This window comes from Meles meles, chromosome 5 (genome assembly GCF_922984935.1).
Source record: "Meles meles chromosome 5, mMelMel3.1 paternal haplotype, whole genome shotgun sequence".
NCBI classification, from domain to species: Eukaryota; Metazoa; Chordata; class Mammalia; order Carnivora; family Mustelidae; genus Meles; species Meles meles.
Window position 1 is genome coordinate 20881760 of NC_060070.1, and position 22073 is coordinate 20903832.

At 40.3% G+C, this 22073-nt stretch overlaps 1 protein-coding gene across 2 annotated transcripts in view; it reads left to right on the forward strand.

Moving 5' to 3' along the window:
* LAMA4 (laminin subunit alpha 4) overlaps positions 1 to 22073 on the forward strand; it is a 151345-nt gene that overhangs the window by 33368 nt on the left and 95904 nt on the right. For both annotated transcript variants that reach the window (XM_046005514.1, XM_046005513.1), the window contains exons 2-4: positions 4708 to 4809; positions 13065 to 13189; positions 19144 to 19224. In XM_046005514.1, coding sequence (XP_045861470.1) covers positions 4708 to 4809; positions 13065 to 13189; positions 19144 to 19224 — 308 coding nt within the window. The remainder of the gene's footprint in view (positions 1 to 4707; positions 4810 to 13064; positions 13190 to 19143; positions 19225 to 22073) is intronic.

The window sequence follows — 22073 nt, forward strand, 5'->3', positions numbered from 1 at the left end:
TTTTTCATATATTAATAACTTTATATATTTCAAGCATGTATCCGTATCTTAATAATATTTTTTTCTGGAGTTTAAAGGAAAGATTTTACATTTTTATCCATTTCAGCCTGCTTTGGACTGTTTGTAGTAGCAAAAATTTAGAAATAACCTAAATGTCCAAAAAAGTTGTTGGATTAATATACATTAACATACACCAGATGGTTAAGAGCTCAAACCCAGGAGTCAAACAATGGATCTAAATCCATCCATCCTTCCTTTCCTCCTTCCTCCCTTCCTCCCTCCCTCCTTTCCTTCCCCCTTTCCTTCCTTCCTTCCTTTCTTCCTTCCTTCCTTCCTTCCTTCCTTCCTTTTCTCTTTTTTATTTTTATGAGAAGTAGCATGTTGTAGTGGAGAAAGAATAAAATTTAGGTTTGTCTGAACTCGGTATACAGTTGTGTATACATTTTTCATCTTCTCTGCCCAGCACTTTGTTCATTTCCAAAATGCAGATGCTCATACCTAATGCACAGAGTTGTTACAAAGAGCAGATACTATAATGTGGATGAAGCACTTACAATGCTTGGTACATAGGCCCTCAATAAATAATAACTATGTTATAATTATCTTCATTATTATCATCCTTATCCTTATTATCATCATTAATTTAAAGCCTAGGAACCATCCCAGACAGTACAAGCCCTCTGAATACTCTCAGTTTAGCCACATGTGTTTCTACAGTTGTATGCTATAGGTCAGGTCTTCTCATACGGACCAGAGTGTTCAGTGTGGCATCTAAAAATTGATTGTAACACTTCTCTTGCTCACGCACACATATATAAGCATAAACACCATCTTCATTTAAGAAATTATAGAGGATATTCCAAAAGAAATCAGGCAGACATTCATTTTCTCTGTGGGAAGACCACTCAGCTTTCAAAGTCTCTAAATAACACAGGTCTTGGAATCAGTAACAAAACTAAAATTAACTCTGCTTTCATTCTTAAAATTATCTGCCTTTTAATTTTATAACAAAGATCAGTTTTGCCAGGTCCTATAGAATTTCAAGAAGATATTTAGTAAGAACAGAACCTTCTGGAGCCTTGACAAAACATTTCTACGTAAAAGGAACAACATTATGTAGCTCTTCCTTGAGGATGCTCAAACTTCTCTTGAACCACTTACTTACTTGCCATTCTGAGAAATCCTCTAAGGTTCTCCAACACAAAGGATCCAACACAAAGGATTCTGACTGGCATCAGAAACTCCCATGCCTAGGGCTTTCATTAGCCTAAATGATGCTTGTACACAGATTTTAAAATGGCACCTCCCCTCTGGATAGACGAATTAGAAAATATAATCTTTCAGGTGTACAAAGCCCAGCAGAAAAGAAGTTGGTCGGGTTTCCACCCTACTGCACCCTCTCCACAGGGGGCTCCACATGACCCTATCCCTACCTCCCTTTCTCTTCCCATCTCCTACAGTTTTAGAGACTGGAGCCAAGTCCATTTCACACAAGGTCAGAGCCTTAGCCTGGGGAATGTATAAGTGGATAATGACAGATGCTCGGGGTGAAGTCCGTTCCTGAACTAGGCATAACAAAAAGATTTCATTGAGCACAGTCCAGTCTAGGCAGTAGCTGCCTAGACTGTGTTGAAAAAGATTGGAGACCAAATCCAGCCCCAGTAGGGAGCAGTGAGTGTATTAGCAGCAGAAACCATTGGTTTCCAACAGCACATATGCTTCAGATTTGCTATCCTGGTCCAAACTGTTTAAATCATAAGCATTTGTGGAGCAATTAACATGAATAATGCACTGTGAGATGCTTTAGAGCAGTCCTTAATCACACATTGGAATCTTCAGGGAACTTTAAAAATAAATAAATAAATAACAAAAACATATCCTTCTAATTTTTCTGTAAATCAGAAGCTTTTCTAAAATACAGAATTTACGAAAAAAATCTTTTTGTTATTGTTATTTGGGATTGCTTTCTGTGTTGTGCAATTTTATTTTTGTTCTTTAAATATGAATCTCTTGATTTAGCTCAGTCCTCAAGGACTTAAGGATTACCTACTGTCGTATTCAAAATGATGCATTTATTCAGGGCAAATCTTCATATTCTTTGTCTTCTTTAGATAAAAGAGGAGCAGAAATGCCTACACGACTTGAACTAACATCAGTTTAGAGTGCTTTTACTGGAACTTGATACCTTGGGCCAGTGGAGGGATTTTACCATAGTTGATGATACAAGTAGATCTTCACATGTTCTGTTTCCAGGAGTCACTACCAGACACCTTGCCGACACCAACATGCTTTTTCCCTCCTAACACACCTCCAGTCTCTGCCCCATTCATTGGGACCCAGAGAAACAGAGACCAGAATGGTGGTCACAAGGGCTGGGGAGCAGGGAACATGGGAAGAGGTTGATCATCGGGTACAAACTTCCAGTTACGAGATTAACACGTTCTGAACATCTAATGTACAGACCAATGATCATAGTTAATAATATTGTATTACATACTTGAAAGTTGCTGAGAGAGTACATCTTAAATGTCTTCACCACAAAAAAAGAAATGGTAATTACGTGACATGACAGAAGTGTTAGCTAAAGCTATTATGCTGGTAATCATTTCGCAATATATACACACATCAGATCAACACATTGTACGCTGTAAACTTATACAATGTTAAATGTCAATTATTATTTCAATAAAGCCAGGGGAAATGATTAATTAATTTAAGTAATTTTTTAAATACAATATTTATTTTTTGAAAAATGCAGATATTTTTTTACTTCTTTGTCAGAACTCCTGAATGAGAGACTCCCCACATGTCCATGCATTGGTCTGTTAGAGAGCTCAGAAACTGCTGTTTTGGAAGCTACTGAGATAATTAATACTAGGCCCCTCACTATTCTTATCCATTCCTCTGATAGTTAAAACCCTCTTCATGTCGAACTGCAGGATGCAACACATTCATGGGTCATCAATCATATGTCTTGTAACAAGGATGTATTTTTAAATAAAGTAAAGAAGTTTAAGGTACATGGCACGTAGGTTAACTAGTGCTTTGCGAATCTTTTTCTGATATATATGTATATCCTTATATATTGACATACATATATGTATATCTGTGTACTGCACTGCAGTTAAAACATGTATTTTTTTAAGATATTATCTTTAAGTAATCTCTACACCCAATGTGGGGCTTGAACTTACAACCCCAAGATCAAGAGTAGTAAGGTCAACTGACTGAGCCAGCCAGGTGTGCCCCAAACATGTATTTTTTATATTTTGAAACAAAATTCAAAAAATAGGTAAACTTAGATGGTCTAAATTAACTGCTTCCTGCTGCAGTTCTAGCACTTTCCCCTCTATTGTTCCCTAGTGGAAATTGAGGAAAAGGTTTCCTATCAACCACAAACTCTCCATTATAAATTATAAATCAGTCCCCTCTCACCCTTACTTTCTTTCTCTCACTTAGAAAGATGGAATTTCTTCTCCTTGTCTTTATGGACAAATGTCATTATTCTTTGTTAAACTTCCTCCCAATTGAATATATCAGATTTTGGTTTTCAGGTCCAAACTGGTGGTGTTTTTGTTTTGTTTTGTTTTGCTGTGGTGGTGTTTTTATACTGTGAATAGTATCCAGTGGTTCTTTCTTTACAAAGAAAAAAGCAAGAGGAAATGGGTTTGCATAGCAGTCAAAGGGACTTCAGCCAGATATAATGAAAAATTTCCTGGTGGCTAAGAGAGTACAAAGTACAATGAGTCAATGAAATGGGGGAAGGGAGGTGGTGTGAAATCTCCAACTCTGTAAGTTTGTGGAAACAGCCCAGATTCTTATCTGTCTGGAATTCTTTAGAAGTGAATCTGTCTGATGAGGGGAGTGGACTTCCAGGTCTATACAGCCCTTGCTGCCTTGCATCACTAAGACATTCTGAAGAAAAATAAAATACATGTTCACAACTCCCATCACATAAATTAGGAACAATGTCGCAAAGTTTCTCAAGTAGGGCATGAGTGACATTGGCAAGGGCGAGGGACAATTCATCGTTGTGTAGGTTGACTGGTGTATTGAAAGATGGTTTAACATCTCCACAGCCTACTTAGCACCTCTGTGTCTAATGATTTCATCACTAGAATTGGGAAAGTAATGTGTTCTTCACAGAACTATAAGAAAAAATGGAATATATGAATGACAACCACATAAGACCTAGCAAGTATAAGAACTCATTACCTTCTCAACCCCTCTGTTTAAAATGTTAGGATCTGAAGAGAAAAAAAAAAATTAAGCATGAAAGACACATCTCTGAGTTGTTATGCTATAGCCAGTAATTTCTGAAACCATAAGTCTTTATTTTTAGGGAGCATGAGGCAATTCCTCACCCTCACCAGTTGTCATGGTTTGGTTTGGTTTTGTTAAGAAAACATCAGAAAATTTCTTTCTTCTTTACTGTTACCCAAAATCTTATTCTTCCTTACAATATTAGGACAGTGTTAAAGATATTCCTATTCCCCTGAAAAGTTAAAAAAAAATAAAAAGGGAGAGAATATAACAAAAAAAATTAGACATACACCACTGAATCGCAGTATAAATAGTCCATTCTAGTACATTCCGTAAAGAAATATTTAGATAGTTTAGTAAGCATCTCCTCTTATTCTTCTCAGAAAATATTGGCCAAAAGAGGTCTTTTCAATAAAGAAAATATTTTTGTTGTGTCTGTTTCAGAAATGTGATGCTGGATTCTTTCTCGCCCAGTCAGGAGAGTGTCTGCCCTGTGGTTGCAACGGTAACTCTGACGAGTGCTTGGATGGCTCTGGATTCTGTATGGTAGGTGGGGGCATCTGTCACTGTCCATGTACTTCCTTGAGCTTCTGCGTCTTCAACGGGGATCAAATATTCTTCCTGCACATTTGTGCTCTCTAGGAAAGAGCTCATCAGGTTCCCTTTTTACCCTTCACCTTTTCCTGTAAGACACCTCCTAGAAACTGCTGGTGATTTTACCTGGCCCTCTGGGCATCGGTATGATGCGGCATGTGCTCCTGGAGGGAACTGACCTCGCACCCCCGGCAGCTGGCGTCTACCACAGGGCCAAGGGTGAAGGGATTGAAAAGGCTACATGGAAGAAGAGATCATCCGTCCAAATTCCTCTGTAATAGTATAGGTTGCCATATGTTTGGCTTCATTCCACATAAACCAGGAGAATAAAACAGTTGTTTCATTGCCTATTTTACAACTTCAGATAGGTCTATAGATCAAAATTTGTTTAGAAAAAAAAAAAGGTTTTAACAAATGGCTAATAAAAATGAAAATTTTTGGCCTTGTGGTCTTTGTAAGTCTGTGTTTCAGCCTCCCTAAAGACCCTTTTTTCCCCCTCCCTTAACTGGAATGAATTCTTCTTCTGTTGAAGTATTGTAGAGACTTGTGGAGGACACTGGAGAACTTTCTAGCAAAAAGGGCTTGCCGTGTCTTTTTTGCATTCACTGAGTGGACTGACAGCTTCGTGAAAATGGCTATTGGAAATATTTACCAGAAATGGCTTTAGTAGAAGTCCTAGGAGGCATTTTTTTTTCAAGATTTTATTTATTTATTTGACAGACAGAGATCACAAGTAGGCAGAGAGGCAGGCAGAGAGAGAGGAGGAAGCAGGCTCCCTGTTGAGCAGAGAGCCTGATATGGGCCTCCATCCCAGAACCCTGAGATCATGACCTGAGCTGAAGGCAGAGGCCTTAACCCACTGAGCCACTCAGGCGCCCCCCTAGGAGGCATTTTTAATGGTTTTTTAATGGTTGTTTTTTTTTTTTTTAAAGATTTTATTTATTTGACAGAGAGAGATCATAAGTAGGCAGAGAGGCAGGCAGAGAGAGTGAGAGGGAAGCTCCCTGCCGAGCAGAGAGCCTGATGTGGGACTCGATCCCAGGACCCTGAGATCATGACCTGAGCCAAAGGCAGCGGCTTAAACCACTGAGCCACCCAGGCGCCCTAGGAGGCATTTTTAAAGACTTAGGCCCTATGATCATGTTTTCCTTCAGGAGCTGTACCACACGGCGGGAAAATTAGATTCTTCAAGATCTTCTGAGGCAGAAGAGGCTTTCCAAAAACTGCAAGAGTATTTTTGCATAAACTACAAGAATTCTTAATTAAGTACACCCTATTTACCTCAAAATTAGTATAATTATCTCCATTAAGCCGATCATTTTGATTATAAGTGGTCTCTGAGGTGTGCACACGGAGGTGCTCTTTTACCCATTGTAAATGCATTATATTAAGATGCAAATTAGAACAGTTCATCGACTTTGAACCCAGCAGTTGCCACTTTTCTAGAGACAGAGAGAATGTAGTGGCCAACACTGGACAAGGCCATCTCTTTGTAGTGTTTGTTTAGTCCTGGTGTTTCTGTCTTCCCCCTCCCCCATCTTCTTAAATAACCCTTACATCCAGGATGTCCTCTGTAGTCATGTAGGCACACGCAGCTGCCAAAGCCTGCCCCTTTCTAATGCTTCCCTCTCCGGTTTCCTGTTATTTTAATCCCAGTGACATTTGAAAAGAAAATCCCATGGGTGCACTTGAACTAATAATGTACATCTCCGATAATTTGACCAATTAAAGGCTCTTTGTTACCTGGTTGTTTTTTTTAAGTAGAAGACAATAGGGACTGGCAGGCCCATCAGCTGCCATCAGGATGCCAGTTAAGAGGGAAGACTGAAATAGAAGGGCAGAAGTCCCTCCTGGGGCACGTGTGGTGATGAGCACTGGGTGTTATACACCATTAATGAATCTTTGAACACTGCATCAAAAACTAATGATGTACTATGTGTTGTTTAACTAAACCTAATAAAAAAATTAAATTAAATTAAATTTTTAAAAAGTCCTTCATGCCAGTGCCTGTGAGAAAGCCACTCTTCTTAAGGTGACTTTGTCAGAATAGGAACTGTCGTGGTTTTCTCTCTGACTTAGACGGGAATTCTGAGGGAGAAGGTCCTCACATGATTCCTTCACAGCTCCTGGGCAGACAAAGTTCTAGTAAAAGTTTGGGAATGGACTGGGGTGTAAATTCTTATGCCCACTCAAGGAAACTGGCCATCTTCCTGCAATTACTTTGTTCCAAGACACAATATTTTAAATGTCCCAAGACAGAATATTTTAAAAAAAAAGAACAGCTGTCCTACTCATCCTAATTGTGAGCCCCCAACCTCACCCACAATCTTATCCCTTAGAGCTAAATATATATATATACATATATTCTTACAAATTTAATTTAGAAAGACAAAAAAAGAAGGATGTAACTTTATTGAATTAAATGTAAGTAGCGAACAGAGGCTTGCCAGCATAGAATATTTTGTCACTTGGTGGTAAATATATTGCCAACAGTGACCTACTGGAACCAAACTCAGGTTTTCCCATTTCCTTTGGCAACCCCGCTCTGGCCTCCTGGTGGAGCGGGGCCGTTACCAGCTCCTGCCCTGTAGCTGCTCCATCCAGCTCATCTGGTTCTCAGGGCACCAGAGAAGAAGCAATTTCTTCTTCTTCAAGCGCTTCCTTGCAGCCTTCCTTGTGGGCCTGAATTTTCATCAGTTCTTATCTTTTGTTTGCCTAACTCATTTCTCCCATCTTCCATACACAGCCTAATATAAAAGGCCTTTTTTAAATTTCATTTTAGTTTTGTTTTTATTTTGAAGGCCTATAATGACTCCCTCGGCCTTGCCTTCCCCCTTGTGTTTCTAATTCTTCCTCCATTCCAATGTCCAATTTCTAAATTTGACCTTATGTTTTATTGATAGATTTTAAGGAACTAAGCCATTTGACAATAAAATATAGTGTAGACAAAGTTAGGCTACCATTTTAGACATAGCGAAGAAACTTAGAGATGTCTTCACGAGAAGGATGCTGACTCTTCAAATGCAGAAAAGTGACTAAGTGAAAAGTGCCTTCATGAATGAAATCCTTTTTGTTTCCAAAAAGCTAGCTTGCATCTTATCAGAACTAGAATGTGCTGGGAAGGGTTCTCATCTGAGTCAGCCAGACAGGGCCCCAAAGGTCGGGTGATCCCAGTGGACATGGCAGAGTCTCTAGGAAAGCTCCAGAAAGAGGTATGAGAAAGGAATTAGGGGAAGAAACAAGTAGAAGCAGACAAATGGCTGGTGTTAGGAATACCTCGTCCCTAATAACCCATTCTTTATCCCAAGTCTATAGTCTATATACAAAAAATTAAGAAGAGGACATGACGGGGGCGCCTGGGTGGCTCAATGGGTTAAGCCTCTGCCTTCGGCTCAGGTCTTGATCTTGGGGTCCTGGAATGGAGCCCCACGTTGGGCTCTCTGCCCAGCAGGGAGCCTGCTTCCCTCTCTCCCTCTGCCTGCTGCTCTGCCTACTTGTGATCTCTCTCTCTCTCTCTCTATCTCTGTCAAATAAATAAATAAAATCTTTGGGGGAAAAAAAGAAGAAGAAGAGGACATGACTAAGGCCAGTTCCCATCTAAAGAAAAGCCAGGAACCCACTGACCAGAACTAGAGTGGAGAAAATCTGACTTGAAGTTTACCACAGAAACAAGGCTCCTTGGGTTCCTTTTGATTAAGGATTGGTTGGTCTATTGATCTCATCTAACCATTTAACAAAGAATCATTTTTCTTTTTCTTTTTCTTTTTTTTTTTTTTGAGCTCCACCTATGTGCCAGACACTATCCTAGGATCTGGATTAAGTGATTTTCCCACTGTATTGGGTTGAAGATCTGTAGGAACAAAAACTCCTACTTGAAAGTGCTTCTGGACATGACCACATAGTAAAGGTCAAGGTATGAGGACAATGAGAGCCTGAGAAACACATGTAGATATCCCTATCTGCTCAGTGAAAATCAAATGAAAAATTAAAAAGATTTCAGCGTCTGTCCCTACATTGCAGGAAATTTTTTTTTCTAAATCTGAATGAGAATATTCAGATTTAAAACTATTAAAAGAACAGCAAAAATATCATTGAAGTCTAAAGAGATGCCCATCAAGCTGTTATCTGGCTGGTGGAAACATGGATGGATTTTTATTTTCTTTTTACTTCACAGTGTGTCTCCCTAAATTCTGTACAACTGCCTGTAGTAATTTTGTAGTTAAAAAGGTATTGATATTCAAATGGACTTCTACCCCACCCTAAACGTAATAGAGAAAGGGAAGTAATTCAGTATATTGAAAGCTAATGAATTTTTTATTACTCTCAAAGCCTAATTAAAACTTCATTCAGGAAAGCAAAGATATTACATCTCTAAATTCTGCAGACATTAGCATTTTTCTCATGCTTTTCTAACTCTCCTTTATTATGTGTGTAAGACAGAAATCAACCAACATAAGTTCCTGTAAGACTAAATATGTGTGATTAATAAACCAGCACATTCATTAGACATCCCAGAGCAAGAAAAAAATGAGTGGTAGACACTTCTTTTTCCTGTTTTACTTGCAACTATGCAGTTGGTATCTAGATCAAATGTGTAATTCTTACATCAAAATTTTGACAATTTTCCAATATGGTGCAACTTGGAAAACCCCAAAATTTTGCAAATAGGGATGGATTTGGTTCCATGCTAACTGAAGTTTTGAAATAAAGTCAGAAAATTGTATGTCCAAACATCTTAGAGTCCTCTGTTGCTTTGTGCCCAGTCACGTGAGAATATAATAGGAAATGAGTGCAAATAAGTTCCCTATATGTAGGTCATGTTTCTTCTTCCAACCCTGAATATGTTCTTCTTATGTTCTTCATCTCGGTTAATTAATCATTCTGCCAAACCCTCATACTAAGATGTCCCAGATGCTTCATGAACTTCCTTTTCATCTTCCCCAACATTCAACCCCAGAGAGAGCCTCTTCTCTTCTCTTGATTCCCATCCACAGCATCTCTCCCAGACCACAGCTATGACTTCCCAATGACTCATCATGCCCTGATCCAGACTTTTCTTCCCCTAATCTGTCTTCCTTACCAGCAATGGAGACGTCTTTCAGCAATGGAGACCTGAGCAGACATTCTCCTTTCTAAAATCTTTCAGGGCTTTCTACTCCAGCCCCACTGAGTTGCTCACTGCCACCAAAACGAATTCCATATGGGCAGAGTCTGTGTCTGAATTTGTGCTCCCTTGCTCTCTACCTGGGATTTCTTGCTTCTCCTTCAAGGCCTCATTCAAATGTCATCAGCTCCATTAGGTCTTCTCCAACTTTCTTAGGAAAAGCCAGAACCTCTTTTTCCTCTTTGCTCCATATAAAGATATAGATATCCTTTATACATACCTCAGTCACAGCACCTAGCACACTATTGTTTGCTGGCCTCTCTTCTTCTTTCATAAGCCTGTGAGTTACTCAAAGGCAGGAACCAGGTCTTTTTCATAAAATGACACATAAATGAATCTGGTCTTCTTCATTTGAATAAGTCACAGCTCATTGTCTGTCATGATAGCAGCTGAATCCAGGCTTATTAAATGAATGAATGAATTGGTAAAATAACAAACTAATATATGCAAAAACCTTTAATTTTAAAATTTATGAGACACTTGGGTCACTCTTCATTGCAGTTAAATATGCTGTGTTTTTATGCTAGATACTCAGACTCAGGCCCAATGCTGAGCAACTAACAAACAATGTTACTTAGTCTAGGTGTTTCTATTTAGACCCCTACTTCTCAAAGTACAGTCTAGACCAGCAGCACTGGTGATACTTGGGAGCTTGTTAGAATGGCAGATACCCAGGCCCCACCCCAGACATCCTGGATCAGAATCTGCATCTTCACAACATCCCCAGGGCATTGGCGTGCACAGTAAAGTTTAAGAAGCACTGATCTAAACAGAGCAAAAGTTCTCAAACTTTTGGTCTCCTGAGCCCTTTGCACTCATGAGAGTTATCAAGTTGCCAAAGAGTTTTGTTTGTGGGGGTTATCCATGTTTACTGCATTTGAAATAAAACTGTAAATAAATCTTCAAAAAAGCTGGTGGGGGTGGGCACCTGGATAGTACATTTAGTGGAGCAACCTAATCTTGGTTTCAGCTCAGGTTATGATCTCAGGGTCGTGAGACTGAGGCCCCACATGGGGCTCTGTGTTCAGCACAGAGTTTGCTTGAGTATCTCTCTTCCTCTCCCTGTGCCTCTCCCCACTCCACAACACCCCTCACTCTCACACTCTCTAAAATAAAAAAATCTTAAAAAAAAAAAAAAATTTAGGGGCATCTGGTGGCTCAGTTGTTAAGTGTCTGCCTTTAACTCAGGTCCTGATTCAGGATCAAGTCCCACATGGGGCTGGGAAGCTTGCTTCTCCCTCTCCCACTCCTCCCGCTTGTGTTCCCTCTCTTCCTGTCTCTCTCTGTGTCAAATAAATAAAATAAAAATCTTTAAAAAAAGAAATAAAAAAAGAAATTTAAAACTGAAAGTTAAATTTAAAACTGAAAGCATTTTCTTGTTGATTTATTTGAAAATAGCAATAAACCCATTGCATATTAGCATAAGTAATATGCTTTTATAAAATACAAAGATATTTTACAAATTAAAAATATAGTTCATGCTTGGCTTAAGAGAAGGCAGCTGAATCTCATATCTGTGGTGGTATCTCCATGTCATGGAGCCCCAGGAGCCCCAGCCTCTACCTTACACACATGAGAAAATGAGAGTCCAAAAGATAAATAAAATCTTAGTATTATTAGGAGAATGGTTTTGACCTACCTAGACATAGTTTGAGAACCACAGATCTAGGTAGACTCTAGTCTTGCATAATCATGTGACAAACCACATGAAGGCCAACCTGGTCCTCTTGGGCTTTCTTGCTACATTAAACTGATTCTGTGGCCAAGTTATCCGATGGCATTTCTTATGTGGAGAAGCTCTTTCCTTTTGATCTGAAGTCCAAACTGTTAGTAAAATATTATGGCATCTTCTAATGTAGTCATTTTATGACTCTCTTAGGAAAGGAGCCTTTTGTCTAACACATTGGAGAAGTGGTATAATATGAGAATTAACAGTCTGGCTGCTAGAGCCAGATTGGCTGAGTCTGAATCTCACTTTCACCTCCTTCCATCTGTGTGACAATCTATTGGGCAATGTGTTTAACCTCTCTGTGCTTCCATCTCTTCACATGTAAAATGAGGTTAAAAAATAGTCTCCTACCTTGGAATCATTATAAGAATTAAACTAGTTAACCGATGTCAATGTTTGGAGGTTTTATTCTGTTTTGTTAGTCTATTTTGAACTTCACCATAGAACACAAAGACAAAAATCAAGAGCATGGATTTCACCTTACTACTGCTCCGTCTTGCCTTTCCTCAGGTTCTTCCACAGAGAGCTGTTTGAAAACAGTTGTGTTTGTTGAAGCTCTTGTGCATAGATATTACTGAGGGAATGGATCAAACAGGAGGCTGACTTTGATGATGTTCTAATTCTAATGGCGTAATTTTTCACTGAAAACCCTATTCAAATGTTATACACTCTGTTGAACGCATAAATGAAAATACCACAGTGCTAATGGCATTGGCTTCTGCGATCCAGTTCAGTCCTGTTGGCGAAAACTATCAGATTATTGTCACTGCCTCTTTAAAGTACTGGGCAGAAATTAATCCATGAACTTGTCACTGCTGAGTTGACTCTATTCTGAGTACCTGCTCCATTTGAATTGGTGTCAGTACAGTATGAGAGGCGCAATGTGGCAGAATGGCTGCTGAGGTCGGTAGCAGCTAGTACCATCTGGGTAGTGGAATGGGGGAAGAATCAGGGAAAGGGCATCAGAAGGAATTCCTGGAGGTTTCAAGGTCTAGTACAGCTCTTAAAAGATGACCAGGAATTCTAAACAGAAAAATCAGCTTGTTGATGAATTATCCCCTCTGCATGAAAACTCTAAACTCCTCAGGCTGCTCATAAACACACGGAAGCTCAGGATGAAGTCAGCCACCATTGTCCACCCTTTCTAGTATTGACTGGCCAACAAGACCCCTTTGCGTTGACCAGTTCTGACCACACAATCAATTCCATGAGCCTCACATCCTCTTTACTTGGAGTAGTATTTGGTTCCCAGATATATTGTGTATAGCATTTCTTTTGTGGTTTTGTCAAATATTCCTATCTTTTGCCTCACAGAACTGCCAGCGGAACACGACAGGAGAGCACTGTGAGAAATGTGTAGATGGTTATATTGGAGATTCCATCAGAGGACCACCCCGGTTTTGCCAGCCATGCCCCTGTCCCCTACCCCATGTGGCTAAGTAAGTTCTGAGAGAAGATGTTCTCTTCTGCTGCTTATCCCCTTAATTATGTACTTTTTAGTTTTGTTCTATCCAGAGTTCTCAGGTTTTCCCACCTTAGTGGAAAGACTGAGTACCTCATATTGAGATGAGACTAGAAAAGATACAGAAAAGTTCCTTAACCTAAACGCACTTTCAGGGAAACATAAGTACTTGTGGTATGGGTGATGACTCTGTTCCCCAAATATTGGGTAGCATCATAAGGCCAAATGAGTCTCCTAGATTTTATAAGCAAGGTTAATTTCTCGGCTATCCCTTGACCTAGGGAGATCACAACTGGTATTGCAAACAAACTCACAATCCAGTACTTCCAGTAGTTGTGTTTCCTCTTACTTTCATAGAGAAAAGGATTTCCTACATGTGGTGGCAAACTGTTCAATCAGAATTAGAACACAGATAAAAAGAATGCAAGCTTTAGGCCAATCAGCTCATAAAAGATTTTGCAGAAAACTAATTTTCGCTTCTGGCTATGTTTTGACCTGAGTGAGAAGTTAAAGAGAATAGGCGTACATCTTAATGGAAATGGTGGAATTCTTTTCAGGTCCATAATATGTATAAATCCAACAGTCAAGTCATGACTGGCCGCTTTATTATCTTAAAAATGATAGAACACAGAATTAAATTGGTATAGTGGTGGTTGGTTTTCCAAATATCAACCATTTCTCTGATTCTCTGAAGCCAAGTGAGTGTCCTACAATCAGTTCATTTCTGACGTTAACTAACTACCCAGAGTTAGTTAGCCCATACATTAAGTCCCACTTCAGAAACCAGCCACAAATGGGATCCCTAGGCTACTCACATATCTGCTCAGCTAACTACAAATTCAGGGGTTGCCTTAAGTTCAATAGTTCTCTACAATGACTCACAGAACTCAGGAAAGTGCTGTACTTACAATTACAGTTTTATTCTAAAGGATATAATTCAAGTCAAATCAAAGAAGATATATAGGGCAGGGTGTAGAGGGGGAGATGAGAGGGAGTAGAATTTCTATGCATTTCAGGGTTGTTCACCAACCCCAAAGCTCCACAAAACCTTCTTTGTTGTTTAAGAACTTTATGTATGTTTCATTACATAGTCATGATTGCTTAAACCATTGGTGACTGGGACTCAATCTCCATCCCCTCTCCCCTCCCCTGAGGTTAGTGTTGAAGGGAATGGGGTTCAAAGTTCCAACCCTGGAACCAAGTTGTTTTCACCTCTGACAACCAGCCCCTAACCTGAAGCTACTTAGGGGCCCATCAAGAGTCACCTCATTAGCATAAGCTCAAGTAGGCCTGAGAGGGGCTCATTCTGAATCACAAAAGAAGTCTTATCACTCAGGGAATTCCAGGAGCTTTAGGAGCTCTGTGCCAGGAAGCAGGACAAAAATCAAATACGTGTTTTTTCTTATACCACAAGTAGAAAGAATAATGAACTTAGGTTCATATCCATTTGGCACAAAATAGCTATGTGATCTCAAGCAATATAACTTTCTTTCCATGTTTCACTTTCCATGGGATTTGGGGTCAAGGAGACTAGATTCAGGTCTCAGCTCCATTAACTGATTCATTTATCTGCTCTGGGTCTCGGGTTGTTTTTTTTTTTTTTTCTTTCTGAGTTGGTGTAAGGATCTGCCTCATAGAGTTGGACTAGGACAATATCTGTGGAGCATTTGAGTTGGTTCCTTACAGACAGAAAGCTGTATGCTAGTTACTAACTTTATTAAACACATACTTTGTATTTTTTCTAACACTAGTATTTTGCTTGCTCTGTGTCAGGCAATTTCTGTTTGGATGTAATATTTAGTTGATAGCTGTTATAAAGGTTAAGTTAACTAATGCTTATAAAATAACTTTTAAAAGGCCTGAAGATCACCCCCTGCCCCCCCCACACACTTTCTTATCAAGAGAACAAAGATGACAATAAATTCTCCCCCTGTTTTTTTTCTTAATTGAACACCAACTCAACTAACATTTCACCTAAAATCTTGTGAGTGTTCAAATCCTCTGATGAGTCTGTCAGTGAAGAAGCCAAATATTTTATAGCTTCCATTTTTCTTTAGAAACCACTAAACTGCTTCAGTTCTTGCTTTGTGCTTTTTCATGTCCCATGGTATCAACAATGTGTGCAAAATGGATGGTATTGAGAGGGAGAATAGAAACCTCGAACATTAAATGTTCTGTTACATTCATCCAAGTGTGTCCTGATTTATGATCTCCCTTTGTCTCATCTAGATATATTCTTTAATCGTTCATTAATATTCTGCTCTCAAGCATTAGTCTTAACCATATCTAATGAGATGTTCAGCATTCTGTTTTCTTGCTATGCTATCATTATTTTGTTGAATATACCCTACCTCCAACTTCCCAATAGTAGGTTCTCCATATAATCTCCCATACAAATGAAGATGCTATGTAGCATCATTTGCTCAAAATAGGCGTATAAGTTCTGAGCTGCAGTTTCTTTGGAAACTAAAGATGAATTACAAAGGCAATCCTCTAAATTGTATTGTCTGACTTCTGCACTTTTTGCCCCATGCATGTCGATGTGGGAAACAAAGGCAAAGGAAAAAATTAAATTTCCTTACTACTTACAGCCCATTGACAAGTCCTTGAAACCAGAGTAACCTTCCTCTGGGGGCTCAGCTGCCTGATGTTGACTCTTTTCTAAAGGCAAACAAAAGTCAATCTTAGCTTAACATTATCCTGACCTACCCCCCACACCTCCCCCACCAGGATCCTGTGAGTCTACCTTAAACATATAGAAGTTCCTTTTGAAACGTCCTTTATCTCTACCCCCAAGATACATGTTGGCAATCATCCTCCAAGCATATGGCCCACTGGTAAACATCTGAAGGATCTCATGACTGAGGGTTTACTAAACAATAATAAATGACCTTTTCCTAACAATAGCTAGCTCCCTCAGCTTGTTTCCAGAATTCCTTGGAGGCTTGTGCTATCCCTAACCCCCTCCCACCTTGAAAGTATATAATCAGTCTACCATCACAACCGCAGTGGAGCTCCTTTCTGCCCACTGGTCTGTCCCTGTGCTTTAATAAAGAAACCAATTTGTACCGAAGACGTCCCAAGAATTCTTCCTTGACCGTTTGCTCCAAACCCCAATATTTTACAACAATATGACGGGATTTTCTTACCTAAATTACGACTTTAATGTCTTAAGATAAGAAATTTTTGGAATCTAATTCCTGTGGACTGAGAAGTTTTTCTACATGCAATCAACAAATATTTATCAAGCACTTATTATGTGACAGTCATATAGTACTAGTCGCCAGTCACAGTAGTAAACAAAACTATCAAAATGCCCGGACTTCATTGAAATAGGTCAAAATAAAGGAGCATTTGAAGTTCCTAAAACAAATTACTGTTTCACCTTTTCAGCTAGTTATCCAGTACTTCAACTGATCAAGAAGCTCTTCAGAAGGCTCTTTCAAAAAAATAAATAAGGGAGAAATTGCCAGTTGGGTGATGAGCTTCCTGTCTTGGAGGAGGAAACAGTTTCTATTGGATCACCATTCCTACTCATGCTCTTTGGGTGTGTGAGCAGATCTGGGTTCAAAGGGCAGTTGAAGGTCTCCGGGAATGTACTCTGCAGTTAGGCACATATTCACAGATATGGAAACTGAGGCCTCTAACAGTGTACATTTAAAGTTGAAACATTTGCTGCAAATGGACAGAAAAGCAAAAATACCCCCACGTATAAGTAAAAAACATTATGTGGGAGTGTGGAGGAATTGGGAGAGACCTTCTTTCTTTGAGGTGGCAACAGTCCTACTTGGGTAAAGAAACCTGCTACAAATAAGGCAGGTGGGATGGGGGGATGTGGGCAGGTGTAATCTGTGGTCACTGAACAGGACAAAGTTGCCTGAATCCTATAAGGTTCTAGCCTTTGATGTGGCCATATTACTGGCTTAGTTGACTATTTTCAAATATCTTACCAAAAATCAAATACCCCTTGCCCCTTTCAGCTTTTTAGAAATTCAAATTGTTACTTCCTATAAAAATTAAAGTGCCAGGACTTTTATTTGAGCTCAGAAAGTCACCTAATATGAAATCCACATTACACTTTGAGATACCCTTCAGTTGAGCCTCCAGACCAGGATTTGGATTTCCAGTTCCGATAGCCACATCAGAAAGCAACAAAATTATGCTTGGGAAGGTAAGCAAGCAAACAGTGTTAAGTCTATTTTTCCATAGGTTCCATAAAGGTTTCCAAGAACAAAAGGCTCCCGTCCACTTGGGAGAGGGCGCCATGGCTATTAATGTGGGCTGAGAAAGTCTCAGTGTTTTCATTTCCTTAGCCAAAAACAGACTTTACGTTAAGCAAAATATAAACAATTAATGCTGGTTAATTTAAAAAAAAAAAAAAGGAATCTCAATGGTTGGCATTGCCTGTGAGTCTCACTCCACTGAGACCAATGGTCACACAGCTGTTCCCAGGGACCATTTGCACAGAGTTCATTTATTTATTTTGGAGTTGGCCAGACATCCTCCCCATCTACTAGAAGCTGCAATAATCGTTCCAATTAAGGAAAATGTCATCTGTTTGAAGCAGCAGGACATTAGCTAAAGGCAGACGACTCCAGATACAGGCAGATGCTTCAGTCCTTCAAGCTGTGGGCAGACTGCTGGGAGAAACATCTTCAAAGAAACGTGCATGAGGGTTTGTCCACATTCTGGCCTCTTAACTGTTTTTTAACCCACTGAGCCACCCAGGTGCCCCCTCTTAACTGTTTTTTGAAGTAAGCTAAAAAAATAAGAACAAGCAAAATGGAGAATAAAAGCCAAAGAAGTGTCATTTTGCTGAAATGTTTTTAGCCAAATGCAGAAAAAATAAATTGTGGACATTGCCTTTCATGGCAAAGTATATATTATTTTCTGACTGATTGTATAAATCTCTTTAAACAAAGCAAACACATCCATTTGCTTCCTTCCAAAGACTATTAGGGTAAAATTGCTAATACAAGCAGGAATGTGAGAGCAGCAGGTCACACTCCATTGATGGCACAATACCTAAGCCAATTAATCTGTAAGTCTTTAAAATTTTTCACATCCCCCTCATACGGTTGGATTTATGTGTCAATGTAGAATTTTCCAAACATGTCAAGAGTTCTATTCTGTTTCCCCTTCCTTAATAGTTGAACAATATTTTTATTGCTTTTCTGTCCTATGTCCAAATTTTTATTATCTAAAAAAAAAAAACCCAACCAAAACAAACAAACAAACAAAAAAAACACACAGTAATCAAGAGAAGGGTTTCTATGGACGAGAATCCTTTTCCTGTGGGTCCTATTTATTGCTTGTGTACTTGTTTTGTGACTTTGGTCAAAAGAGCCAGTCCTTACACCTCCTATCCCCAACCTTTAGGGTATACAACAAAGAAATTAGGGTTCAGTGGGGATTATAGTGTACAGTTTAGAAGTGGTCCATGACCTTGAAGAGTGGAAGAGATCTAGTGCAGAAAAAAAAAGGGAGAAACTTTCCAATGTATATACAGAAAATGGTGAGAATACAGAAATTCTCATTTCATCAAAAATCAAAGGTAACAAAAAAATCACAGGTAACATATAAAAGAACTTGATTATTTTATTTCTGGCTTTGGAGTATGTGATTTAGACTTGCGTTAAATATTCTAGAAATTCCCACTGCTTCAAGTAAAAATAATTAAGTGCCTCTAAGGCAAAATAAGTAAGTGGACCTGGAAAATGGTCTCACCAGTGGACGAACATTTGGGCATTTTCTATCTGAGCCTGCTAGTCTAAACTTTCCTGAAAGGAAGAAGATTTGATTTAAGTAACGCAAATGATGAGATTCATTCGAACTTGACTGGGACCAAGGTAGAGATGATAGAATCAGAAGTTAAGACAATCTTTTCAGTGATGTATGGAATTGACTTCTAATATTCTCTTATAATTCTAGTTTTGCTGAATCCTGCTATAGAAAAAATGGAGCCGTTCGGTGTATTTGTAAAGAAAACTATGCTGGACCTAACTGTGAAAGGTAGGCTAATAAAATTCACTATTTTCTGTGTGGGAAGAAACTTTCTGTGTCTTGCACTCATCAGCTCTGTTATACTCCCATTCAGTGGGTCTGAGGAGGAGAACAGAACACTTGGGGGAAGTTTTCCTAAATCCCATGCCCCAGACAGAGCTGTAAAAATATGCTCCCATGGGTCCAGGTCAGGTTAAATGGTCAGGTGAAGAGGAAAATGAATATGCATATTTTGAAAAGATTCTCTAGATGGTTTTGGTAACACCACTATCTCTCTCCCCATTCCCGAGAACCAGTAGCGTTAATTGATAGAGAGGCTTCCTCAGTAGAAAAGAGAGGTGGGGGAGGGGAGGAATCCTCTATCAGTCAGTAAAGCAATACACTGACAAAGGCACGAACCTATTATTAATCCATTCTTTATATCATCTCCTCCCCTGAAAAGTAAACAATTTCACGGGAGTTTGGATTTTCTGAATCCCTGGCAGTATTTAACACCTTTTTTTTTTTTTTTTTTTAAGTTTTTTAAAGTTGCTTTGGGCTTTGCTCAAGTAAGAAAGATTTTGGCGACTAAAGATGTGAGCTTTCCACTGCTTGATTTCCTGGCCAGACATTTCCCATCCTCCCCACCTGTCAGTCACTCCATTTTCTCAAATCAAATGGCTTTTGCTAAAAGAGTCTCACAGAAGAGTCTTCTTATTTTCAACAGAAACGCTGTTAACATCAGCCTCTCCATGTGGTTGGGTAGCAAGATGATGCGGGTGCTGTAACGACGGAGGGGAAGGACTGGGGGACTTCTCAAGCCTCTGGTCCAGCATCTGCCCACGCCCACCTCCCAACAGCATACTCCCTGCCCCAGATGTGCCGCACAAAGGCCTGGGACTCCCAATGTCAACCTTAAATGATAAGCTATCTCACTCCCTCAGAAAACACCCTCTGCCTCTCAGAGAGTAGCTCCTGAACACTTTTTAAAAAGCCACAGTGTCTGTGGTGCGGAGAAAATCTCTATGCTTGGAAGGCATAGCTGTTATGATGACTAAGTGTACAAATCGTAGGTGATTCCTTCACTAAAGATTTTTTTAAGGTGTTTTTCTCTCTTTTTTGTTATGAGGGAAGAGGGAAAGTGAAAGCCCATGGCACATATGAATTTCACCCTTTGAGAGAGACAAACAGATTTTGTTAATTAATGTTTGTGACACACTCATTCCGTATTTCCTTACTGCAGGACTCAGGAATCTGAGATCCTTGACTTGCTCACTCTCTGGCTCTGTGTGAGTCAGGGAGGACTGTTTGTCAGCCAGGGATGGAGCTTTTTCTCCTCAGTGTCTGAGGCTGAAGTCTGTTTAGTCTGACAGAGATTGAGCAGTTCATCACCTAATGGGTATTCGACAGCCCCGGGGATGGCCTGCTGGCTCCAAGCAGGGCCTCCCGGAAGAGAAGTCATCTGTGTCCCTCAGGGCTCAGGCCTGCAAAGTTGCACAGAGATGCAGGCCCGGGTGCTGTCAGTGAGAGCAGGGGGCCTGGCACAGGACAGCTTGCCTCCCTCACATGTGGGATTGTAGATGATCAGTCTCCCAGTGCACCTGGAGGCTCCTGGCCCTGCCCTTGCCCTGTAAGGCTTGGTCAGATCTGGTGGACGGGTAAGGTCAAGGGAAGAGCACCAGTTGTCAAATATGGAGGAAGTGTCGTTTCAGCCTGGCCAAGTTTGTACCTCAGCTCCAACCCTTGCGGATCCTCCTGAGCGAGTTATTTGAGCTCTATGTGCCAATTTCCACATCTCCCGCACGGGGAAAATGAGAATGCTCACCTCCTAGAACTGTCATGAAGTGATACGGTGGGGTTTTTAGTATGGCACACGGCACTTCAGAAATGCTCGATAAAAATTGCCTGGTGGCAGTAGGAGTCCCTGGTGGCCATTGTCCAGTTCCCACCCCCTGGCATAAGTGTGCCTGGGAGAGGTTGGCTCATTTCCCCGAAACGCAGTTTCCTTAGCCAGAAATGATAGCTTTGAACTAGATAGTGCCCCTTGTTGCTTGTCTCCCATGTCCTCCCTGCTTTGCATTCCTCATCTCAGCCTCACCACCGCCCTGAGGGGAGGTGGTTTTTGTCATATTGCAGATAAGGAAACAGGCAAAGGGAGGAGATGGGGCTGGTCCACAGTCACAACACTGCTGAGTGGGGGACCAGGATTCGCACGGTTTGGCTTAAAAATCTGGATTCTTTCCCTGTGCGCATACTGTTTTTCCCAAGTGTCTTCCCCAAGGACTTCTATTTTAAATTTTAATTTTGACAACGAATGAAGTAGATGAGTCTCTGATATTCAGAAGCGCAGTGACCCCGCTCCTAGATTCCCTTTGGCTGGAGGCTGCATCAAGAAACATGCGGGAAGGGGTGCCTGGGTGACTCAGTGGGTTAAAGCCTCTGCCTTTGGCTCAGGTCATGATCCCAGGGTCCTGGGATCAAGTCCCGCATCGGGCTCTCTGCTCAGCGGGGAGCCTGCTTCCTCCTCTCTCTCTCTCTCTCTCTGCCTGCCTCTCTGCCTACTTGTGATCTCTGTCTGTCAAATTAATAAATAAAATCTTTAAAAAGAAAGAAAGAAAGAAAGGAAGGAAGGAAGGAAGGAAGGAAGGAAGGAAGGAAGGTAGGTGCGGGAAATGAGCGCCCTTCAAAGGCCTGCCATCAACATTGGGGGGGATCGCTCTGAGCAACTCCCTCCGTTTTGTCTCCTCTCTCCTGTCCACCCTTCCTCACACCGTCCTGTCTTAGAGAGAATGACCTGAGGCCTTTTACTGCAAAAATTGACTTTACCATCCAGAGGACTATTCCTCAAAATGGAAACAACCACACAGCAGATTGGTGGA